This window comes from Diceros bicornis, chromosome 4 (assembly GCF_020826845.1).
Source record: "Diceros bicornis minor isolate mBicDic1 chromosome 4, mDicBic1.mat.cur, whole genome shotgun sequence".
NCBI lineage: Eukaryota > Metazoa > Chordata > Mammalia > Perissodactyla > Rhinocerotidae > Diceros > Diceros bicornis.
The window spans coordinates 25,188,921-25,202,460 of NC_080743.1; the positions used below are offsets into that span (position 1 = coordinate 25,188,921).

At 40.0% G+C, this 13,540-nt stretch overlaps 1 protein-coding gene across 1 annotated transcript; it reads right to left on the reverse strand.

Moving 5' to 3' along the window:
- Positions 1 to 682: 682 nt before the first annotated feature.
- On the reverse strand, positions 683 to 13,540 carry LOC131400927 (guanylate-binding protein 4-like). The gene is made up of 7 exons (XM_058535763.1): positions 13,462 to 13,540; positions 9,051 to 9,092; positions 6,557 to 6,837; positions 4,001 to 4,213; positions 2,800 to 2,902; positions 2,276 to 2,463; positions 683 to 1,394 (listed from the first exon to the last, which is right to left on the reverse strand). The coding sequence occupies exons 1-7, from the start codon at positions 13,538 to 13,540 to the stop codon at positions 1,233 to 1,235; spliced, it is 1,068 nt and encodes a 355-aa protein (XP_058391746.1). The 3' UTR covers positions 683 to 1,232.

Genomic DNA, 13,540 nt, shown 5'->3' on the forward strand with positions numbered 1-13,540 from the left:
AGGGAACTTGAAAGTGAGTTTTACTCTGCTTTTATTGTCCTTTACTCACCCTGGTCCCTTTTTTGGGTCTAAACTATGATTATTTCATGTCAACAGTCTCGTGTTCACTGTTTCTTTTTTGCATGGCTGGTCACGTGTGTTGGGGAGATTTGATGGAGTACCAGTACTCATCATTGCCCCCTCATCCCCTTTAGTAGACCATCCAGACATACAGTATTCAGAGCACTCCTCTGGTGACACCACGGGGTCTTTGGGAACCGGGTCAGCGGCAGACCTCTCATTCCCATTCCCGTGGCTTTGGCTGGGAAAAATGTAAGACAACTGAGAATGAACTCACAGTCTCCAAGGAGGCAGAGCTGTGCCTATAGATTTTATCACTCTGTCAGCCTGTGGGTATGATGTTCAATGAGAAATTGGCCCTCATATCAAAAGCACAGTTTTATTTACAGAAGCTCCTTGAATGAATAGACGAATTATGGTGGAAATGAAAGGTCTGCAAGATAATGGCTCTTTTTTTACTATTTTAAATATCACAATTTTGCAGTAAGCCAAAGATGTTCACTTCCTTGCTGGATAACTGTCACGGGAGAGAAGCTTGAGGAACCAGAGCACATGGAGTGTCTAGCCCCCAGAGAAAACAGGGCAGCAGGTTTAGGTGAGCGTGCATGTCCTTTCTGCCTCAATGAGTCCCTTCTGCGCTAGTTCCTATGACTGACTCCTTTATTATGAGAACCTAGAGAACAGTTAATATCATGAGGACATGGTAATTTATGGTCCTCTAGGATGGTAGCTCATGTATAATCAACCACATTTTTTGAACATCTGTTGTTTAAGTGGTGGACTTGGTGGTAGATGCTAAAGATAAGACGACGAAGATCAAGTAGTTGAGATCGTGAGGCTGTAGGGGAGACAGCTGCAACTGGTCATTTCAATTTTACAATTATATAAAAAGTGCTATGGTAGGAGGGACAACATGGCACACTGGCGGGACAGAGGAGGGACACCTCATCCAATCTCAGAAAGTCAGGAAATAGGAGACCGTAAGGAGGAATGGAGGTGAGCGAATCAAGGGTCCAGGGTGAGGAGCTGGGATGGTTAAAGAAGTTTGTGTCCTGTGTGCAAATACCCAGAGTCAAGAGAATATGTCCAGCTTGTGGAATCATAAGAAGCCTTTTATACTGTACTTAACAGGGATTTTCAGCATATTTAGGGGAGAAATTTCATCATTACAGTCATAATGCAAGAAGTCTCAGGCATACCATACACATCACAGTTATAGGAAGGATCACTAAAACCACTAAAGGGCAATCGTTTGTACCATTTCCATTCTCTTTTTTTGGTTGATTTCCGTTGTTATTGAACTGAGATTTCTTTTTAAATCCTTCACTTTGGTCCTGTAAAAAGAAGAGTCTACTTTTGAAAATCCACAATTATCAGGGTTTTGTATTTAACAACCTCAGCAGCTAAGCACGTGTGTCTATTTCTCTATCTCCTTAGATGCTCTTTGATGAGTCTGTCCAACATTTCCACATGTTTGGAGCTGAATAGTGGGAGTACCCACGGTTTACACCTTCCTATGATCCCTCAGCAACACCTCACTGGAGGAGGAAAGGAGTTGGGCCTACGTCACGCCTGACAACTCTTCTAGTAATGTGTTCCAGCTCTAAAGATGAACTTTGAGGTGTAATATAGGTTTAATTCTAATGAATTCTCAGTTCCACAGAGGTAGCATGACGACACATTTCTAACGATGGAAATTGCTGACTCTCTATAGAACACTGGTTATCAAGCTCAATGTTGGGACAAAGAATGCATTTTACTCTAGGTGTACACAATGAGTCCAGCAGACCTGGAAGCAAGTGCATCCAGTTTTAGAGCTTTCAGCATCCCATCTTTCCTATCAGGCACAATATGATACTCTCAAGACCATATGGATCTATTTCAGGTCTCTTTGATGATTGTATCAAGCATGCTAAGGACTAGAGGACTAAGGTCCTATTCACTTGGGGACACAATGAGACCCTATCACACAAACAGCAGTCTGGGAGCCTGGGGCATGTTATTTGTACCTCCCAAACTCTAACGCTACAGAAGGTGTTGGAGTTTTTTCGATTTAGAGCTTCAGCATAATCCAAATTTATCTGAAATTTCAGTAAATCATATGCTTTTTGGATTTCCCCCCAGGATCATGACTTTGGTTAAAATCTTTGCTCTTCCCTTCCTGAGGAACTAGGGTTTCTCCATCAGGCACTGCCCAGGCTCTGTGCAGACTTACCTTCCACTTGTTCTGCGTCCCTTCCCGCTGTCTCTGATGCTTTTCTCTTTCCTTCTCCTTCTCTTTCTGTCGGGCTATACATTCTTTGAAGATTCTCTTTTGATCGTCCCTTTTTTGCTGCAGTTTCCTCAGTTCCTGTCTTAGCTGCTCTAGTTCCTTCCCAGCTGCCTGATTCTTGGCACGCTCAGCTGTTCCACAACGGTTTTACAAAGGGAAGCAAATAACAGTTATGCCGAGCTGTACCCACCTGAGCTCAGAAACTAAAATTACTTTAAAATGGCAGGGTGGAATCTCTGAATTCTCCTAGGAGCCACACCAGGAAACGCACATTTCAGAATGTGATGGAAAGGCACTGATTGGCTGTAGGAGCGACCCAAACTCCCTTGGTGATTTTCAGATATAGCAGAGGGTGCGTTGCAGAGGAGAGGAAGCTCCTTGTTTCAGGAGAGTTTTGCTCTCACACCTGTCAGAGGGCACTGCAGGAACCTACCCACCCCGCTGTGAGCCAAGCCCTAAACCTGTACCTGCCATGACCTTCTCTGCCTCAGTGAGGGCTCTGTCTGCCTGCTGGATGGATTCCTCTATTGCTGCCAGTGACTGCAGGAAGCTCTGGAGGACCTCGTTCGCCTGAGGAAACAACAGGGAGTGAAGACTTGTCAGGCAATAAAGATCTTGTCTCTTGCTGGGGAAATTATTGTTCAATAAAATCACAAATCAAACCCTGTAAGTTCTTTACCCTTCTTAGGATCCCACAGTGGTTCCTTTTCTTTAGTGGCCTAAACTAAGTCCAAGCTTTTTAGTGAGTTATGAAAACTCTCTACAGCAGCCTCTTTCCTAGCTCTCTAGCTGCCTCTCCTAATGAGGCCACCTGCCACCACCCCAGGTTACAGACAACCACATTCAAGTGCAGTTCTACCGACACATATCCTCCATCGTTTGCAAGATGTGCACATTCTTTTTCTCCTGACTAGATGCCCATCTACCCTTTCTTGACTAGAATATCATTTACTGATACTTCAACTTGTAACTCCTACCTCCTCTTCCAGGAAGCTTTCCTAAACTTTCTTCTGAGTTTTGAATGGCTGCCAAGTACATAGAGCTGCCCTACCAGCTCTACCATTTGATGGCTGTGTGTTCTTAGGCAACTTATTTACTTCTCAGAGCATCATATATCTGAATTTTATAATGGGTAAGACAGTAGTACCTAATTAATATTATTCTGAGAATTAAATTGATAATCCACACACAGGATCTAAGAATACACTTAATTTAGGAAGTGAATGCTCTGTATACGTCAGCCATCAGCATTACAATCACCATCATCACCATCATCTTCAATGTATACCTGTATGATAACCATTATCTCACCATATCCAATTGACTATTTGTGCTTCTCAGCTAAGATCAAAAGCTTCTGGAGAACAACATTGTTTCTTAAATACGTATCCCCTATCCTGAGCACAAAAACTATTACATTATCTGCTAAATGACAGAAATGTTATATTTCATCTGGAGTTCTATAATAAATTCTATCTTTGGGAAGAAATATTTCTGGTTCATTTAAGAGATTCTAAGTAATTGTGGAGATAAAAGCTAAAAATGTAGAGATATTGCCATGCTCTACTTTCTCTCCACAAATGGTGCTGTGGTCTGAGATTTTCAAAAGAACTACCAAAGACCCTCTGACTCCCTCTGCTCTTTGTCCCCACTCCCCTTATTTCTCACCTTGACTCCTTTCCTGGGCACCAGCTCATAGTCCCGTTCAACCTTCTTCCTTGCTTTTAAGTAGAGACTGTGTCCTCCAGGCACACAGAAAGTTCCTCTGGAAATATTTTCCAGCAGGGGCTTTGAAAACTGCCTAAGCTCAGCTTGGCAATATTTGACAGATGCCTCTTCATTCTGCAGCAAGAAATCCTTCTTCTTTTTCTCTATGGTACCCTGACAGGGAAATATGGAGAAATCCAATAGAAAGAAGCTGTTAGAAGGGAAGGTCCAACTGTGATCCTCTTAGAAGAAGCAGTCTGATATCATCAGGAACTACTAGGACCCAGAATAATAGACTGGGAGTCAGGAGGCTTGTTTTAGTCCTAGTTCAGACCAACTCTCTATGTGACCTGTGGAAAGTCCCTTAATTCCATTGGGCTCAGGCTATTGGTTGGTAGACATTAACTCCATGGTTCCTTTTCACTTTTTTTTTTTTTTTTTGGTGAGGAAGATTAGCCCTGAGCTAATATCTGTTGCCTATCCTCCTCTTTTTACTGAGGAAGATTGGCCTTGGGCTAACATCCATGCCCATCTTCCTCTACTTTATATGTGGGATGCCTGCCACAGCATGGCTTGATAAGTGGTGCTTAGGTCGGCGTCCAGGATCAAAATCTGCGAATCCCGGGCCGCCAAAGCAGAGCACGCGATCTTAACCACTACACTACTGGGCTGGCCCCCCTTTTCGATTTTTTAATTGAGGTACAATTGACTTATAATATTAGATCAGTTTCAGGTGTACAACATACTGATTTGATGTTTGTATTTACTGCCAAAGGATCACCATAAGAAGTCTGGTTAACATGTTTCCTTACATTGTTACAAAAAATGTTTTTTCTTTTGATGAGAACTTTTAAGAACTACTCTCTTAACATCTTTCAAATATGAAATACAATATTATCCATGGTTACTTTAATAGTAGTACGATTAACAGTGATCCATCTATCGACAATGAGCAACGGAAAGTTCAATATGACTAGAAGTTGACTTTGCTCTGCAAACTTCGGTTGCTATGGATAAAGATATATACATAGCAAATCACCAAGCCAGCCCTGGTTGTCTGTGGTTAAGGTTCGGGGTTCTCACTGCTGTGGCCTGGGTTCGTTTCCCAGTCAGGGAAACACAGCACACATCTGTTGGTTGTCATGCTGCGGCGGTTGTGTGTTGCTATGACGCTGAAAGCTATGCCACTGGTATTTCAAATACCAGCAGGGTCACCCGTGGTGGACAGGATTCAGTGGAGCATCCAGACTAGACAGACTAGGAAGAAGGACCTGGCCACCACTTCTGAAGAAATTAGCCATGAAAACCCTATGAATAGCAGCGGAGCATTTTCTGATATAGTGCTGGAAGGTGAGAGGATGGTGCGAAAAAACAGGCAGAGTTCTGCTCCGCTGTACATAAGGTTGCTAGGAGTCAGAACTGACTCCACCACACTAACAACAGAGCAAAGCACCTGCCACTAATGAATTAAGTGGTCTTTCAACAGAGTTTTGAATCTTTCATGAATTTTTTCTAGTGAGGTGAGTGTGCAAAAATATAAAAGCAGAATTTTTTTGCTGTACTTGTAAATTACAAGCCAGTTGGCTTTCTTTCACACAAATGGAGAGATTTTTGTAACTTGTATGATGGTCAAAAACAGACTCAAAGACAAACTTTTGGTGAAGGTGCCTATGGTGAGTAGAGTTATGATGTCCTTCAAGAGTTCTCTCCCCTGGTGTCCACACTCCACATAGTCCCTGGGTCTGTGAATACCATGAATATTAATCCCATGATTAGATTATGTTATATGGCACAGGGTGTCTTTAAGAAATGGAGATTACCCAGGTGGGCATGACCTAATCACATGAGCCCTTTAAAGCAGTATTCTCCAGTTGGTGGCAGAGAAGGTAGTCAGAGCGATTAGAAACAAGAGAAGGATACAACACGCCATTGCTGGCTTGAAGGTGAAGAGAGTGCTCCCCAGAGCCTCCATATGATAATATAAGCCCATCTGAACCTTGTTTTCAGCTTGTGGTACACTGAGCAGAGCACCCATACACCTTGTGCTGGGACATGACCTGAAGAACTGTGAGCTAATGTGTGTGTTGTTGCTTGCACTGCTTGCCCTAAGGTAGACTACAAAGAAGGACCTGGCCACCCACATCCAAAAAAAAATTGGTCATCAAAACCCAATGAATAGCAGTGGAGCATTGTCTGATGGAGCCTGGAACACGGGAGCACGGCACAGGAAGACTGGGCAGGGTTCTGACCTGTGGTACACAGGGTCACTAGGAGTGGAAATGGACTTAATGCATAACAAACAAACAAAAAGCACATGGTAGTTTGATTTTCCATATTAGAAAATAACTAACCAATCTTTTAGAAAAAGGATGGACTGTAGCCTTAAGAGCCCTGTCACTCACAAGAATCTGAGCTTCTTGTATGGTGAGGAGCAATGAATCATGGAGTGAAAAGGGGGAGTCTAGGATCATCCTGGAAGAACAGGAATCAGGAAGGACATCTGCTAAGGCACATTACCAGGAGCTTCTTCTGGACCTCCTGCTTGTCATCCTTGAAGGAGTGCTTCACGAAGATTGCAGTGGCTTCCCCCTCACAGGCTGCATGCACATCTAGCAGCTCCTGGAGCGTGACTGTGGGCAACCTCACTTGCTGGGTCATCTGCTCACTGTAGTGGTCGGCTGCCTTCTGCACGGCTGCTGAGTTCTCACACTGGGCCAGAGTGATCACTGCATTTTCCAGACAAGGAACTGTTCCACTGTTGATGGCCTTTACGTAGGTCACCACCAGAGTCCCTAGCCCTGAATAACACACGATATTAGGGAATAGAGAGAAAGTTCTCACTCACTGTTTTACAAGCCTTAGACATCAGCATTCTAAAAATCACAAAAATTTTATTGAAATGGAAATGGAAGGCTATTTTGAGGATATGCAGACAACAGATTAATGGAAGAAGGGTAGAAAACCAATGGGCTACAAACTGTAATCTGAATGACTAAACTTTAAATGAAGACTAGACTAACAAACGCTGACTTTGTTAGGTAGCAGGAGTTGGTGCTCCATGAGACCTCTCATCAACAATTACTCCTTCCTTCTTTCCTTGCTTCCTCCCTCCCTTCCTTCCATCTCTCTCTGTCTGGCTCTCTCTCATCTATCTATTAATTCATTCTCTGGCTTTCTGGCACCAGAGGATAATATAAATTCTATCTCCCAGTTTCTAAGCCTTTAAGATCTAGGTGCTAAAATAGGGGACAGGTAGTGATTCTCATCCTGGGTCCCTCTTGTTTCTTTTCTTGCTATATAGCGGTAATTTTTTTCCTTAACATTTAAAATATTATTTATTTAAAGTTACAGAAGCAATAAAAATGTTTTTTGTAAACAAAGCAAATGATCCAGATAAAGTGCAGCCCATCCCCCATTATATTTCCTTCCTCAGAGGTAACTTTTATGGTAAGTTTCAATATTAACGATGTTGTGGATGAGAATAACTTTCTAGTGAAAAAACAGGTTGACAGTAAGTAGTCTGGCTGGTTCTATTAAGTCTTTCTTGATTTAAACTTATCACCACTACTCTTGATACCACTGATCAGTCTGCTTTTATCATTTGCCTAACAGCAGGAAGAATACTTATTTATCGAATCAGATTTCTCTTAGGATGGGTCCTGGGCATGTACATTCTAACAGAGCTCTGCAGATAATAAATCTGCACACAAGCAGCCTTAATTTAGTACCATGGCCTTATGTGATCACCCTAGGTGATTGCACCCACTTCCTTGGTTTCAACCAACTTCTCTGTCTGGAGGAGGGCATGAACGAAGGTAGTAGCCTGAACGAGGAGATACAACTCAAGATATTTAAGGGGTAGAAATCATAGTATATACGTACAAAGGAAGAAATTGATGATGGTTTTTATGAAAATTTCAAACCTACATAAAATTTGAGAGACTAGAATTAGGTTGAACAATTTGAAACTGCCAATATTCACCCATTTTTTTGATCTACAAATAGGACAATTTCATACGATTCAACATAATATAAAACACTCATATACACGTTACCCAGATTCATAATTATCAAGATTTTGCCTCTTTTGCTTAATCTCTTCCCTTTTACTTTTTATCTTTTTATTGCTGAGTGGTTTTAAAGCAAATCCGAGACTTTAAGTCATTTTACCCCTATATACTTGGCAGATAGCTCTAAAAAATATTATGGAACTTCCATGTCATTATCACATTAATTAACAATAATTCTTTGGTATCATCTAATATCCAATCCACATTCGTATTTCTCTGGTCGTCTTTAAAAATATCTTTTTACACGTTGATTGATTGGATCAAGTCCCTCAACAAGGTCCACACATCGTGCTGGTGGTTGTGGTTCTTAGGTTTCTTTTCATCCTGGAGCAGCCCTCTGAAACACCCCCTCCCACGTTTTCCCCATGACACTGATTTGTTGAAGAAACTGGGTCAGTTACCTATCCTGTGGTTATGACCCACATTCTGAATTTGTTTCTTTTTCCACGTCACATAACCTGGCCCTCAATCTGCCGTCTTTCCCATAAACTGGAAGTTACGGGGCCTGCACTTATAGCCACTGCAATATCTTTTCTTGAGTAGACAGAGCCAGCCATGACCGAACTAGACAGGGGTGAGTGTGCTATTTTGGTTATGCCACTTACAAGCTGTGGCACCTTGGACAAGTTACTAAACCTATCTAAGCTTCCACTTTCTCCTTCGTAAAACAGGAAGATAACAATTCATAACTTGAAGAGATTTGTAAAGATAAAATGAGATAATGAATACACAATGCCCAGCAGTACGCCTGATAAAGAGACAGGCAAGCAGTTGCTCAGCGAATGTCAGATCTGGCCAATGAAATAGATGACTTCAGCTTATAAAACAGAAATATTCCCTCCAATAAAATACTTATAAAGTATCTGATAAATTGCATCTTTTTTTGACATATTGAAGAATATGTACAATATTTAATCTGTAAGGGATTAAGCAATACCTACAGCAGAAGTAGAGAGTCCGTGGATTTTTGAAGAATAAATTGTCTTCAGGAATTTAGTCCTACTGCCAAGGGAGCAGAGTCTCCTCTGGGCCAAAAACATGCTACAGGATAAAAGAAAAATTTTTAAAGGGAGTAAACCTGTGATACTTATATCACTATCAGACACTGTAGCTAGCTGATAGATCAGAAGCTTATATAAAATATATATACAAATTTTTGATAGCTGAGTTTTCTATGATGTAATCTCAACACTAGAATCATTCTAATCATTCTTTTTTTTTTTAAATTTTTTGTTTATTGCAGTAACATTGGTTTATGACATTGTAAAAATTTCAGGTGTACATCATTGTACTTCTATTTCTGCATAGACTACATCATGTTCACCACCAAAATACTAATTACAACCCATCACCACACACATGTGCTGAATTATCCTTTTCACCCTCCTCCCTCCCCCCTTCCCCTCTGGTAACCACCAATCCAATCTCTGTCTCTATGTGTTTGTTTATTGTTGTTATTATCTACTACTTACTGAAGGAAATCATACAGTATTTGACCTTCTCCCTCTGACTTATTTCACTTTGCATTATACCCTCAATGTCCATCTATGTTGTCACAAATGGCTGGATTTCATCGTTTCTTATGGCTGAGTAGTATTCCATTGTGTATATATACCACAGTTATCCATTCGTCCCTTGATGGGCACTTAGGTTGCTCCAAGTCTTGGCTATTGTGAATAACGCTGCAATGAACACAAGGGTGCATGTACCTTTACAAATTGGTGTTTTCAAGTTCTTTGGATAGATACTCAACAGTGGAACAGCTGGATGATATGGTAGTTCTATCCTTGATTTTTTGAGGAATCTCTATACTGTTTTCCATAGTGGCTGCACCAGTTTGCACTCCCACCAGCAGTGTATGAGAGTTCCCTTCTCTCCACATCCTCTCCAACACATGTTGTTTCCTGTCTTGTTAATTATAACCATTCTGACGGGCGTGAGGTGATAGCTCATTGTAGTTTTGATTTGCATTTCCCTGATAGTTAGTGATTTTGAACATCTTTTCATGTGTCTGTTGGCCATCTGTATATCTTCTTTGGAGAAATGTCTGTTCAGGTCTTTTGCCCATTTTTTAATTGGGCTGGTAGTTTTTTTGTTGTTGAGATGCATGAGTTCTTTATATATTTTGGAGATTAAGCCCTTATCAGAAGTATGGTTTGCAAATATCTTCTCCCAATTGTTAGGTTGTCTTTTCATTTTGTTGATGGTTTCCTTTGCTGTGCAGGAGATTTTTAGTTTGATGTAGTCCCATTTGCTTATTTTTTCTATTGTTTCTCTTGCCCGGTCAGACATGGTGTTTGAACAGATGTTGCTAAGACCTATGTCGAAGAGCGTACTGCCTATGTTTTCTTCTAGAAGTTTCACAGTTTCAGGTCTTACATTCAAGTCTTTAATCCGTTTGGAATTAATTTTTGTGTATGGTGTAAGGTAAGGGTCTACTTTCATTTTTTGGCATGTGGCTGTCCAGTTTTCCCAACACCATTTGTTGAAGAGACTTTCTTTTCCCCATTGTATGTTCTTGGCTCCTTTGTCAAAGATTAGCTGTCAATAGATGTGTGGGTTTATTTCTGGGCTTTCGATTCTATTCCATTGATCTGTGTGTCTGTTTTTGTGCCGGTACCATGCTGTTTTGGTTACTATAGCTTTGTAGTATATTTTGAAATCAGGGAGTGTGATACCTCCAGCTTTGTTCTTTTTTCTCAGGATTCCTTTAGCTGTTCGGGGTCTTTTGTTGTTCCATATAAAGTTTAGGATTCTTTGTTCTATTTCTGTGAAAAATGTTGTTGGAGCTTTGGTAGGGATTGCATTGAATCTATAGATGTCTTTAGGAAGCATGGACATGTTAACTATGTTAATTCTTCCAATCCAAGAGCACGGAATATCTTTCCATTTCTTTGTGTCTTCTTCAATTTCTTTCAGAAATGTTTTATAGTTTTCGGTGTACAGATCTTTCACCTCTTTGGTTAAGTTTATTCCTAGGTATTTTATTCTTTTTGTTGCAATTGTAAATGGGATGGCATTCTTAATTTCTCTTTCTGCTACTTCGTTGTTAGTGTACAGAAATGCAACTGATTTTTGTATGTTGATTTTGTATCCTACAGCTTTACCATATTCGTTTATTACTTCTAAAAGTTTTCTGGTGGACTCTTAAGTGTTTCTATATATAAAATCATGTCATCTGCAAATAGTGATAGTTTCAATTCTTCCTTTCCAATTTGGATCCCTTTTATTTCTTTCTCTTGCCTGATTGCTCTGGCTAGGACTTCCAGTACTATGTTAAATAGGAGTGGTGAGAGTGGGCATCCTTGTCTGGTTCCTGTTCTTAGAGGGATAGCTTTCAGTTTTTCACCATTGAGGATGATATTAGCTGTGGGTTTCTCATATATGGTCTTTATTATGTTGAGGTACTTTCCTTCTATAGCCATTTTATTCAGAGTTTTTATCATAAATGGATGCTGTATCTTGTCAAATGCTTTCTCTGCATCTATTGAGATGATCATGTGATTTTTAGTCTTCATTTTATTAATGTGGTGTATCACGTTGATTGATTTGCGAATGTTAAACCATCCCTGAGTCCCTGGAATAAATCCCACTTGATCATGGTGTATAATCTTTTTAAAGTATTGTTGCATGCGATTTGCTAGTATTTTGTTGAGGATTTTCGCATCGATGTTCATCAGTGATATTGGCCTGTAATTTTCTTTTTTTGTGTTGTCCTTGTCTGGTTTTGGTATCAGGGTAATGTCAGCTTCGTAGAATGAGTTAGGGAGCTTCCCCCTCTCCTCAATTTTTTGGAAGAGTTTGAGAAGGATAGGTATTAAGTCTTCTTTGAATGTTTGGTAGAATTCACCAGGGAAGCCATCTGGTCCTGGACTTTGATTTTTGGGGAGGTTTGTGATTACTGTTTCAATCTCCTTACTGGTGATTTGTCTATTGAAATTCTCTACTTCTTCTTGATCCAGTTTTGGAAGGTTGTATGATTCTAAGAATTTATCCATTTCTTCCAGTCGAATTGGTTGGCATATAGCTTTTCATAGTATTCTCTTATAAACTTTTGTATTTCTGAGGTGTCTGTTGTAACCTCTTCCTCTTTCATTTCTGATTTTACTTATTTGTGCCTTCTCTCTTTTTTTCTTGGTGAGTCTAGCTAAAGGTTTGTCAAGTTTGTTGATCTTTTCAAAGAACCAACTCTTGGTTTTATTAATTTTTTCTATTTTTTTTTGGTCTCTATTTCATTTATTTCTGCTCTGATTTTTATTATTTCTCTTCTTCTACTGATTTTGGGCTTTGTTTGTTCTTCTTTTTCCAGTTCCTTTAAGTGCATTGTTAGATTGTTTATTTGATATTTTTCTTGTTTGTTGAGTTAGGCCTGTATCGCTATAAACTTCCCTCTTAGAACTGCTTTTGCTGTATCCCATAAATTCTGGCATGTCGTATTTTCATTTTCATTTGTCTCCAGGTATTTTTTGATTTCTTCTTTGATTTCTTCGTTAACCCAGTCGTTGTTCAGTAGCATTTTGTTTAATCTCCACGTATTTGTGGCTTTTCTGATTTTCTTCCTATAGTTGATTTCTAGTTTCATACCGTTGTGGTCAGAAAAGATGTTTGGTATTATTTCAATCTTCTTAAATTTATGGAGACTAGTTTCGTGGCCTAATATGTGTAAATCCTTGAGAATGTTCCATCTGCATTTGAAAAGAACGTGTATTCTTCGGTTTTTGGATGGAATGCTCTGTATATATCTACTAGGTCCATCTGTTCTAGTGTGTCGTTTAAGGCCAATGTTTCCTTATTGATCTTCTGTTTGGATGATCTATCCGTTGGTGTAAGTGGAGTGTTAAAGTCCCCTACTATTATTGTGTTACTGTCTATTTCTGTTTTTATGTCTGTTAATAATTACTTTATATATTTAGGTGCACCTACATTGGGTGCGTAGATATTTACAAGGGTTATATCCTCTTGTTGGATTGTTCCCTTGATCATTATGTAATGCCCTTCTTTGTCTCCTTTTACAGTTTTTGTTTTAGAGTCTATTTTGTCTGATATGAGTACTGCTACCCCAGCTTTCTTTTCATTGCCATTTGCGTGGAGTATCTTTTTCCACCCCTTCACTTTCAGTTTGTGAGTGTCTTTAGGTCTGAAGTGTGTCTCTTGTATGCAGCATATATAGGGGTCTTGTTTTTTTAGCCAGTCAGCCACCCTATGCCTTTTAATTGGAGCATTTTTCCATTGACGTTTAAAGTAGCTATTGATAAGTATGTACTTACTGCCATTTTTTAACTTTTTCTTTTTCTCAGTGTTTTAGTAGTCCTTCTCTGTTCCTTTCTTCTTCTATACAGAATTGATGGTCACCTTCTCTCAATCCCATAGAGCCGTGCAGGCTGCTGAGAACTCCTGCCCCTTTTCTTTGTTCTTGGCTGCCCACGGGCAT